Source organism: Pagrus pagrus (genome assembly GCF_965226575.1).
Source record: "Pagrus pagrus genome assembly, chromosome: 23".
Taxonomy (NCBI): domain Eukaryota; kingdom Metazoa; phylum Chordata; class Actinopteri; order Spariformes; family Sparidae; genus Pagrus; species Pagrus pagrus.
The window spans coordinates 10,955,933-10,967,927 of record NC_140205.1 but is presented as its reverse complement, the minus strand read 5'-3'; the positions used below and the strand labels follow the sequence as shown (position 1 = coordinate 10,967,927).

Sequence of the window (11,995 nt, the reverse complement as noted above, 5' to 3'; positions counted from 1 at the left end):
TGGCTGATTTTAATAGTTGGGAACAGGAAAGAGCAGAGAGCTGATTAATTGGCCGATAGACCTGGAAAAGAACATGAAAATAAATGTAATGCATCTAAGTTGGAGCAATTATTTTTATTTTTTTAGGTATTATTGTCCCTCAAAGTGAGTAATCAACTTGAGAAGCCTGGTATTATAATAGAGGAAACAGCCTGGTCTGCGTTCTTGCTTGTCGTATAGCGTCCGCACCTCGCTGAACGTTTGCTCCGTTGAGACGGGGCATGAGCCACTATCAGTTCCAGTGTTGCAGATAGTTTGTAAAACGTCCTACTGGCGTCGATTAATTGGTCAACCTCTAATACAAATACAAATATTTCTGAGTAACTTGACATTAAATAAAGCTCCTATACGTACAGTAGAGACTCCTGTTTTGGATAGGAAACTGTGTATGTGTGTGTGTGTGTGTTTAGTTGCTCACATGTACACACAGCACTGTGGTCATGTCTGTGTTTACCCAAATTCATTGATATTAAACCCCATTAAAACCAAGCTATTGTTGAGCTTTTCGCTATGGTAACTCTGGCATTGTTGTACTTAACCACACACACACACACACACACACACACACACACACATATATACACACACACACATACACACACACATACATGGAGTATATGCATCATTCAGTAGGAGGAAGTGACTGGCTGCCACAGGAAGCGAGCGTGCCACAGGGGAACGTTATTCCCAGAGTCACAAACTGCACGAGTCACTAACTTTAGAGCTCCTACAGTAAACCTCACAGGGGAAGATGACGACTGTAACACGCTGTTATGAAACGACACAGCTGGCTTAAAGGACTGAATGGTCTTTGGGGATGTTTTGCTGTTACTCCTCTACTCCTCTCCTCTATTATTTAAAGTAGCAAGAGGGACTGAACATTTTGACCAACTTAATGAATCAGAGTTTTGCCGGTTTGGTTTCCAGATCAGGCTTAAAATGTGGAGTTAAACCTAGCAGCTGTTAGTAGATGCACATGCAGTGAAATAGAGACGTAGCTGTGTGAGCCTGACTGCACGGTGTGCCTCCTCAAACACTGAATGTGTGTGTGTTTACGAAGGCATAAAGTGCACGAGAAGCCTCCTGTAGTTGAGCTGCTGTAGCCGTGTGCGTGAATACTTCATACTAATACTGTCTCTCACTGTTTTGTTTATCTGTCTGACTCTGTGTCTCTCTGTCTCCCCCTGCAGGGCTTGAGGAACAAGCCAAAGAAGACAGGACATGTCAAACCAGACCTGATAGACGTGGACTTGGTTAGAGGTGAGAAAAGAGTGTGTGTGTGTGTGTGCGTGTATTCAAACTTCTTTTCCATCAAGATAATTAGATTAGATAGGCAGACAGGCTCCCGCTAAAGCTAAAACCATCAGACACACATCGTGCGCTCAGTGGCGTCGACATAAAACACACACACACACACGAACCTGAGATGCCAGCGTCGCCGTGCCAACCTCCTGTCACCGCTAATCCTCGCTCTTTCTGTATCTGCGCTCTCATCTCTTCTTATCTGTCTCATATTCATCACATTTTCAATTATTCATCCGATCAGTCAAATTTATCCTCGCTGTTATGTCCCAGCGCAGGAAGAGGGAGAGATAATCAAGGAAGAAACGGAGCAGGGTAGATCATCAGGAAGAGGGGGTGGAAGGAAGTAGAGACATATCTAAAGAGATCGCAGGGGAGGAAGATGAGTCGATGAGCACGCTGCTATAATGTGACTCCGGGATGTTTTAGGTGATGAGCCTTTGTGTACGCTGCAGAGTAATTTGGCTCAATTAGCTCTCCTCGTGTATTAACTCGCTTCCTTTCACAGGTTCGGCGTTTGCCAAGGCCAAACCGGAGAGTCCGTGGACGTCGCTGACCAGGAAGGGTATCGTCAGAGTCGTCTTCTTCCCGTTCTTTTATCGATGGTGGATCCAGGTCACCTCCAGGGCCATTTTCCTCTTACTGCTGGCTCTCTATCTGCTGCAAGGTGGGAAACATTAGATTTTTCTTAAACTGTGCACCAAGTCTGTTCATTAAATATGAGAAATACGACATACAGCATCAAAATCCTGCTTTATTTAACTCCAGCATGTTCAACAGCTGCTATCATGCGTCTGATCTGCTGTTTTTCTTAAAATACATCTTGCGAGTGTGGAGTACTCCCAGGTAACGCCCACGGAGCTGCACACACTCGCTGCACAAACACATTAAAGGCTCCTGAGCAGTGTTTTCCACCACCTACATCATGATGCCCTTTTCAGCCCTGACGAAAACAGACTGTTTTCATCTCTCTCTCTCCAACCCTCCACCGTTCCTGCTCACTTCCTTTACACACTGCATCAAAACACTGGCAAAGGTCAAAGAAGAGGTACATTTGACCTCATGAAGCTGCAGAATTTGTTGTTAATTCTCAGTTAGAGCTGCAACTAAAAGATTATTTTCATTATTGATTAATCTGAAAGTTATTTTCACGATCAATTGGCTAATCGGTTGTGACGTCTTCAGATCGCTTCTTTTGTCCAACCAACAGTCCAAAATCCAACGACTCCTTTACTGTCATTAATGACAAAGAAAAGTACCAAATCTTCACATTTATGAAGCTGGAACCAGCAAATATTAGACATGTTTCTCTTGATAAAACTGAATTGATTGTCAAAATAGCTGGCAATTAATTTCCTTTCAACCGTTACAGCTCTGTCCTCAGTGCAAACAATGAAACAATGTTGTAATGATCGCTCAATCCTCTCTCTCCTGCAGTGGCAGCAGCAGTCCTGTATGTTTCCATCCCTCAGCCTCATGGGATACCAACCACCGAGGTGTTCGGAGCCATCTGGCTCATGTTGCTGCTGGGCACCGTCCACTGTCAGATCGTCTCCACCAGGACACCGAAACCTGCCTCCAGCAGCGGGGGGAAGAGACGCAGGTAACAGCAGGGGAATACTGTGCATGAGAAGAAATGACTCAAAGAAAAAAAGAAGGAAAACAGTGCAGAATATACAGGGGGAAAGAAGGGAGAGATTAAACTAAGCACAGAGGAAGATAATCAATAGTAGACATCAGATATTAGAGGACACTGCTGCAGAAAGTCCCCGTGGAAAAAGGGAGAAATGAACATAACAAGCACGAGATGGAGAACGAGGGGAGGAAGAAAGTTGTGGGAATAAATGAATGAATAAATCTTTTGTTGCTGGATTGCATTTGTCCTCGTTGGTTGCTCTCAGTCAGTCCAGCTTCTTTCACTAAAGATCAAACTGAACAGAAGCACGTTTATCATGGAGATCACCACATTATGTCATTTATACAGTTATTTGTTCAATTATTTCTTCTTTAAAAGATCATTTAAAGGCAAGAACTCTTGAAAAAAGAGCCTTTTCTATTGTATCTACATGAGCTCTTGCCAGACAGAAATGAGCCATTCTCATGAACTGGCAAATTAAACCACTCATTTGATTGATGATGAGTTTCTGGGTGTTTGAGTACATCTCTCCATGATAAATCCAAAGTCACTGGTTAAAGACAAATGGGATTCACTGTGTGTGACTGTAGAAAGTAGTTTGCTTTACTTGGTGTGTTTTTGTAGTTTTTAGACTTGCAGTTTGTGGTTTTCTCTCTGTTGCTTTACAATTTCTCAGTGTTTGGCTTTCAAAATGAAGTAAAGACAATTTTCAGACTCATGCGAAGAAAATTGGACCATGCCACAGTTTTGGAAAGGATTTGGGGAGGTTTTTGAGCTCTGGGCGATAACAGTGTTTGCGCCATCACTAAATCAAATCTGGGTTATTTTCACTTCAAGGATAATTTAAGAAAAGGGGGAAAATCATGAAAATGGGTATTTTCTCACACAGAGTTGATTCTGTTCCTTTGCACACTTCTCTCCATCTGTCTCTCTTTCTAATAGGCGTTTCATTTCATAGAAAAAAGAGAAATTAGTCTCATCACAGGGCAATTTTCATGTGTCAACAGCTTTTTTTAAACTTATTTTAAGGGAAAATGTTACTGATATTTGGCAACCTCAAATCAAATTTAACTGAAACACCAGCAGTAAAATAAATCAGCCGTTTCAAGCTCATGATGGAAGAAGTTTTTTCTAACCAGTGATAGATAATAGATTTTTATCTTGACTTTTAATGTAAAAATAATAATAATAAGTCACCAAATCAGACTTTTATGCTAATATCCTGCAAAAGTAGACATTGACCTAAAATTTCTTGCAAAAAAAGGACATATGTTGGTCTTCAGATATCTTTTTCTCTTGAAATTGGAAAGCTAGTTTTGAAATCTTTGTTAAATACTTTTGCAGAATAACAACCTAAAAGTTGATTTTTGTAGAATTTGCCTTTTTTACTGTATCAGCCGCTGTGTCCAGCAGGTGCCAGAGTTTTGGATACCAGTGCTGCACTAGTACTCTGCTCTTTGAAACTGTAGTTTCTGTAAAATTTAAAATCTTTTATATTGTTCCCATCTGATTAAAAAATATTATTTCTATTATTAGTAGTATTATATTTATATGAAAAAAAGCAGCAAGGCTCCCTGTGGACACACTGCTGTATCTTCAAGTCTTCGTAGTCTGCTGTGGTCCGCTCTAAGTCTCTCTCCACCCCTCTATTCTTTCCAAACTGAAGGAAGTTGAGGAAGGCATCTCAGATGGAGGTGCATAGGGAAGGCGACGGGTCTAGCACTACCGATAACACACAGGAGGGGGCGCCACACTCCCACTCAGCCAGCACCACATACAGCCTGGGCGCTCTCTTCCAAGATTTCTGGCATGATATCTGTAAAGCTGGGTGTGTATTTTCGTTTCCCATCTTCCTAAAATGAATCGATGCACGAAGACGAGGCCGGGCTTCAGTTCACAAAATAATCTAGGTTAAAGTTACAGTTGTCATTGATCTTTTTTTATGGTAAATTCTCAATCTGGAGTTTTATCAGATTACAGAGTTATTCGTCCATCAGGAAATAAATATTCTAAAAGTCTTTATCTTAAATGTTGAACTGAATCCCAGCCTCGCCTCAGACCGAACCTTGGCTTCTTCAGCTGCAACATCACTTCCTCTCCTGCTGTTGACACAACAAATTGGACGAAAGCGGTTTGTTTTAGGTCGACTGGATTTGATTATGCAACACTTCAAATTTGAAAACATTGTCATGACCTGCTTGTTACTTTCTTAAACCCTCTACTGTCAACATTAAGTTCAGTCGGTGTACTGCCGGCTGTACAACCATTAATTCCTGTGTTACCAAAACAACAACAGCAATCTGTTGGAGGGATTTTGCAGCTGATTTTAATGCGCATGATTTAATGACCGAGCTTTGTTCAAAAGAAACATGGGGCAAGAAAAATCCATCAGTAAATCAACCAACAGCTGATTTTGTACCTTTTTTTAAAACAATGTTATGTCTGTAATGTGAATTTTATCGTACGTCAGGCCGCTCCTTCTCCCCAAGCTTCTTCTTTGCGAGCGCTCAGCAGACTGCAACAGTGTGGAACGTTTCTGAGCCCTAATTAACTCTTGATTCGGTCACTTCATCTATTGATTATCTGCCACGCTCACTTCAACACTCAGTGGAAGACACTTCCACCTCTGTCAGTTCATTTTTCTCAGTGAATCAATCATTAATCCTCTGATATACTCACTTGTTAGCGTTGAACACTAAGACTTGGATCACCAACCACACTGTTTGTTATTATAGTTGCATTCTTCATGTATATTTTATCCCTAAACCGCTTATAAAATTATTCAGTGTTTTATGCAACACGTTCTCTCAATATTTGGCGTTCATTCTGTATGAATGTTCCACAGTGTTGTTCTGAATGCATCCTGTCAGTGGTTTTATCTCACCGCATGTCTGCTTCATTAGTGTTAAACTCTCTGACCTGCTGCGTTTTATCTGAATATCTGTCTGTCTCGATCTGTCCATCGATCTCTTTCTATCGATCTTTCCTTCTCGCCTTTTCTTCCTCCTTCAGATCTAAGAAGTCCAAGCTGTCAATCGACAAGTCGACAGAGACCGACAACGGCTACGTGTCGCTGGACGGCCGGGTGACCAATCGCAGCAGCGAGGAGGGGCTCCAGCTCCACGAGCAGCGATGTGATTCGTTGAACCGGGCTGACGAGGTGTGCTGGAACTCTCATGCCAAGCCGACGCACGCTCACACACCTCGGAGCACGGGACTGATGCTGGCCAGCGGCAATAAGGTGAGCCGTCAAACACACACAGAAATAACAGTTGTTTCAGACGATCTCTCCGGGGTTTGGCTGACGTGTGTTTTGTGTGTTTCAGGAGCCGGCATCAGATGAGGCGTCCAGCGAGGAGGACCCTGAAGCATCCTACAGCGCCCTCCGCAGGGGAGTGGAGAGAATGAACAGTGAATGTACGCTCAGAAACCGCAAGAGTTCACACCACTACAAGAAACACTACGCTGTGGAGGTAAACACACACAACAGTGCAACATGTTAACTTTTTTAATCAATTTAAGTCAGAGAAATTTAAAAAAGACTTTGTCACAAATAGCAGTCATCCCCTTCTGTCTATCAGGATGTCCCAAAGTCCGGCACCAGCTGCAGCTCCAGATGTTCCAGTCTGAGGACTCAGGACTCTGAGAGCACTCGGCACGAGTCTGAGACAGAGGACCTGATGTGGGAAGACTTCCTGCACTGTGCCGAGTGCAGATCGTCCTGCACCTCAGAGACAGGTCAGAGGGAAAGACTAGCTGAGAGTAGAACCAAAGTTTTTGTGACAAGTTCGTTCAGAAGCTTTTGTAGTTCTCATCTACCTGCTGAAGTCATTGAAACTAATACTGTGACTCCTTTTCTTTACAGAGGGAGAAGGAGGTGGGACGCCCGTCTGTCCTCCTGCTAAAAAGGAATACAGAGACGACCCTTTCCATCAGGTCTGTAAACCCTCTAACATAAAGACACATGGCTTTCAGGTTTAGTTAAATTATGATGATTTGTGATGAATTTTATAGGAATGGTAAAAAAAACAAAAACCTGAACATTGCTGAGAATGAAAGTGAGGGTTTTCTTGGACATCTGGACTAAAAGAGTAATTTAAATGTTGTTGAAACATCTAAAAAGTCATTTTTCAACCAAATGTATTCTCCTTTGAATCCAGACGTCTTCTGACTCGCAGATCACCAAGATATCTGATTGCTTACTGGGTTTCTGGGATGTTGTTGTTTCCTGACAGGGTCACGTTCCCTGGCTGCACAGCTCCAACCCCGGGCTGGAGAGAGTGAGCGCCATCGTGTGGGAGGGAAACGAGTGTAAGAAGGCCGACATGTCCGTCCTGGAGATCAGTGGCATGATCATGAACAGAGTGAGTTCTTGAAGGAATACACACTCTTAATGTTTTATGTCAGAGATGAGGAATGGAAACCTGACGATGTCTCTCTGCAGGTGAATCTCTACACTCCTGGTATTGGTTACCAGGTGTTTGGGAACCTGGTTTCAGTGACACTCGGCCTCACACCTTTCGCGTACAGGTACTGCTGGTATAATTTAACTTCTCAATATGTGAATTTAATATCTAAAGGTACAAAAACTTGATTGTTGTCTGTGTTTTACTTCCTTCAGGCTGGCTCAGTACCGCGACTTGGATCAGCTGACCACGCTCTCAGCCAATGAGCTACTCTCTGTGGCGCTGGGAGGCGAGTCTGGATCAGATGCCTTGGTCATCACCATGGTGACATTGAGCTTCCTGGTGCGTGTTTGCCTTATATGGCTCTTCTTCTTCCTGCTCAGCGTAGCAGAGAGGACCTACAAACAGGTGAGACGATGAGATTCTGATTTACTGCTTTTAATGAAGTCGCTCAGTTTTCTGTTCTCATTAAATTAGAGAGATTTATTTATTAACGTTCACGTGTGTGTGTTTCAGAGGCTACTGTTTGCCAAGCTGTTCGGTCACCTGACTTCGGCCCGCAGAGCCAGGAAGTCTGAAGTCCCTCATTTTAGACTGAAGAAAGTTCAGAACATCAAGATGTGGCTGTCGCTACGCTCCTACCTCAAGGTACCTCACTCGTGACATCTACACACTTTCCACTGTTCATTTTTTAAATAAAAAATCAAGTGAATGTATTTATACTAACAATTCTGTTATCTTTGGGAGTGTGACACATTCACAGCTTCAACAAATGAAATTAAACGACGTGGTTCCCTGTGTTTGCAGAGACGGGGTCCTCAGCGTTCAGTGGATGTGATCGTGTCTTCTGCCTTCCTGCTCACTCTGTCTGTCGTCTTCATCTGCTGTGCCCAGGTAACATCAGCATGCTGTGATAATTTTCAGATTCTTAACATAGTGGCTTAAAAGACAGCTGATACTGAAATAAACATTAGATCACAGGCTGATTAATGTACGCGTGTTTTCTTCCTCCAGTTGCTGCACGTCCATGAAACGTTCCTGGAGTGTCACTATAACTGGGAGCTGGTGATCTGGTGCTCCAGTCTGTCTCTGTTCCTGCTCAGGTTCGTCACTCTGGGCTCCGAGACCAGCAAGAAGTACAGCAACACCTCCATACTGCTCACTGAACAGGTACACGCAGAAAATACACACATAACCACACACACACTGCAGACAAGGTGATCAGACACTGACACTGATCCATCCTGTGTTTCACAGATCAACCTGTATCTGAAGATGGAGAAGAAGCCAAACAAGAAAGAGGAGCTGACACTGGTCAACAACGTCTTAAAACTGGCTACCAAACTACTCAAAGTAAAAACTCTCAGTTCTTTATTAGTCAGATTCCTCACACTATTTTAAATGAGCCTCGTTATCTAAACTCCTGACTCTTGCTCTCTCTCCAGGAGTTGGACACTCCTTTCAGGCTGTATGGTTTGACGATGAACCCTCTGCTCTACAACATCACCCAGGTGGTCATCCTGTCCGCCGTGTCTGGAGTCATATCTGACCTGTTAGGATTTAACCTGAAGGTGAGTGTGTGAGACAGAGAGCATGTAAACATTGAAGTTAGTGATTGTTGGAACATCGGAAAGACAAAGAAAGTTGAGTTTTATGACAATAACATTAATGTTTCTGTAAACTGAGTCTGGTGGTTTTGATGAGAGAGACGGAGGCTGTGTCTCTGTCGAGGTCCTCTCCATAATGTTGTCAGACACTTGACCTCTCCTGACACGTCTCGTATCTTTTCATTATCCGATTTTTATGCAATTTTAAGTTTGTGCAAATAGAAAATAATTTAAAAAATAGAATAAGTAAAAACAAACCTTTAACATGTTTGTTAAAAAGTTCATAAAAGAAGATTTAATCCTGTTTTCTGTCTCTTCCCGTTCACAGCTGTGGAAGATCAAATCGTGACAGTGAACAGAGAAGCGGCGTCGACCTTCACTCTCACTGACTGACTGATTTAACGCCTGACTGAAAGACTGAACGTCGGTCTTCACATATCCGAGTGCTTTGACCTTCAACGTTCCCACTTTGTGCAATTCACACATTTATTTATTTACCCACTCAGTGTTTTTACTTAGGTTTTATTTGAATTGTAGTTTGTTTCATTTTTGTGTTCTTTGACACAAAACGATGCTATATTTTACCTGTCTACAACAAGTGTTAGTATTATTATTATAAGCATAAATTATTATGTTTAACGTGATGGTTTAGGTTCTCAGCTGCATCTGCGAAAGTTTTCATTCAAATATTTGAAGGCAAAGTATTGAGATGCCGACGGGGCAAAAATCATTTTGTTGTCATTTTTTTGTGTTTTGTTTGCTGAAACTGAAAGATATTATTATTATTATTATTATTTATATGTTGAGTCAATTTCATAACAAAACTCTGTTACGACTTTAAACCCCATTTTAAAAACACAAACATTAGTCCAGCTGATTTTTTATTTTCCCGAGAACAAAGAAACTTGTTTAGAGAATACCTTATTTTAAATCTGGCTGGTTTGGTGCAAAAGAAAGCTCAAATAAGAGGCATGTTTGGTGTCATTTCCCTGTGTTTGACGAATAAGAATGTAAAGATCATCTGTTTTTAGAGTTCTCAGCATCTTAGTTCCTCAAAATTCCCCGTTCATACCAGCTCCCAGATGTAATAACTACATTTACATATCTGTTAGTGAATATTAACAGTACCGTTCTGTAGGTCAGTTGTTGGGAGAGGTGAAACATGCAGAAAAACACACCATTAATAAACTGAACAGGTGTGTAAAAAGCTCCATGTGGATCATAATCAGTACAGGCGTGGACTTGTATGTAGAAATAGAAGTCTCATTAGGGCAGCATTAAACAAAAAGGTCATTTATTTTATTTCTTCTACCCACATCAGTGGGTTTGACAGTATTTCCAGCAATACATGTGTGCAGGTAGTAACATGTTCTCACTGGTTCAGGACGTTTTCATACAACATCCGTTAAAACGCGCAGAAAATGAATGAGATTTGGTTAAAAATCACTTGTGTTCAGAATAGTTTTAAAAGGCAACTCCACCAGTTTTACACATTGAAGTGTGTTTACAGGTCTTGGGGAGTACTACTGCGTATGTGAATAAAAGTAGGACTAAGCCTTTGGTGGCTCCAGAGGAAGCTGTATGTAATCTGGTTGCATTCTGGGTAATGTAGGCGCCATGTTTTTGAAAAGCAGTCCTCTGGTGTAGCACTCCTGTAACACAGTCAAAACCTGTGACTACATTACCCACAATGCAACTTAGCCACCGTGTACCGTGTAAAATTGGTGGAGTTGACCTTTAAGTGCAGATTAGGACTTTCTCCTACTCCCTGCATGTGAAACTACTTCCGAAATTCACAAACATCACATTTTGTTTTTGCAGAAAGTTGCAACATCACATTTTATGCGAGCTTCAGAAGTGACTGAAATATGAGTTTACTTCTCCCTAAAGAGCAAATCATTGTGTCTAATACACAGAAAATAGTGACTGAGTGACTTCAGACGGACTGAATCTGGTCTAGAGGTGGTTTCTGTTTTTTGGGAAGTCCCCTGTTAAATTGTTCAATTGAAAATTTAGCAAAAGAACAAAAAAAAAAGGTTAAATTCAAGAAAATGTGTAGGATTTTCAGGCTGTGCTGCAGTTAATGAACACCCTTGAGTGTAATTTTCTTACACTTGGGTCAATCTTTTATCCTGCATATATCATAATGCTGTTTCTGATTGATTGGTCAGGTTGTCAGCCAACATTAAACTCAACCAGTAAAGAAATTAATTGGATTTTATAGAAAATGTGATACCAGACACCCAGAACTTACCTGACTGCAGTTAAAAGATCTCTGAACATGAAGATTTGCACTTTAACAACAGATTCAAAATGAAAAGTCGCATCTTGTTTCAGTGTCACGAGATTCTCTCTAGTACCTCACCTTGCTCGAGTGTGTGTTTGCTGTTCAAGCGAACGTGAGCTTCAAAATCATATGTCAGCAGTTCACATCAGTCTGAAGTTACTCCTACATGGTACGTGAAGTTATCACGCCCCACAGAAAACACCCGACATGTTGTCTCAGTTCACGAGTTAACGGAAACTAACTTCATTGCTCGCATAATCATCTTCAGCGTGTTTGAGGAGGAAGACCAAAGTGCTTATTTTACTGTTTGTGTTTTTTGTCCGTCTCTGCTGGAAAAAGAATGTATTTGCAGCATTATGCTTTAAGATCTATTTTTAAGTTGTATTTTTGTTTTCTTTTTTGCTCTTTGCATCGGTCATTTGTAAAAGGTTGTTTGTCGCGCTCTCGCTGGAAAGGCGAGGCGTCATTTTACTGTGTTTTTAAAGGAACGAAGAAAAGTTTGAAACGTATGTATGGAAGTGAATCTAGGTTAAAGGACTCTATGTTGTGATTCTGTTTTCAAAGAGTCTGAATATTTAGATTTAGGGTTTTTTTTTTGTGAACTGGTCTGTCCGCAAGGTCTACATTTTTATAAGAAAAATAAAAAGAAATGGATGTTGACGCATCGATTCTTTTGTTGTCTTTCAGTATTAAAGCAAACGATTAAAGTAGAAACATG

The 11,995-nt window shown here is 41.4% G+C and overlaps 1 protein-coding gene across 1 annotated transcript; it reads left to right on the top strand.

The window, feature by feature from the left end:
- Positions 1–790: 790 nt before the first annotated feature.
- Positions 791–11,937, top strand: LOC311252797 (protein PHTF2; the record flags this gene model as incomplete). The annotated part of the gene is made up of 18 exons (XM_084346336.1): positions 791–799; positions 1,230–1,299; positions 1,850–2,008; positions 2,779–2,944; positions 4,644–4,805; positions 5,990–6,218; positions 6,304–6,450; positions 6,559–6,715; positions 6,843–6,913; positions 7,213–7,341; positions 7,422–7,507; positions 7,599–7,791; positions 7,900–8,031; positions 8,191–8,277; positions 8,398–8,553; positions 8,641–8,736; positions 8,829–8,954; positions 9,319–11,937. 18 exons carry the CDS (start codon positions 791–793, stop codon positions 9,337–9,339), a joined length of 2,196 nt encoding a protein of 731 aa, XP_084202462.1. The 3' UTR covers positions 9,340–11,937.
- Between the last annotated feature and the right edge of the window lie 58 nt (positions 11,938–11,995).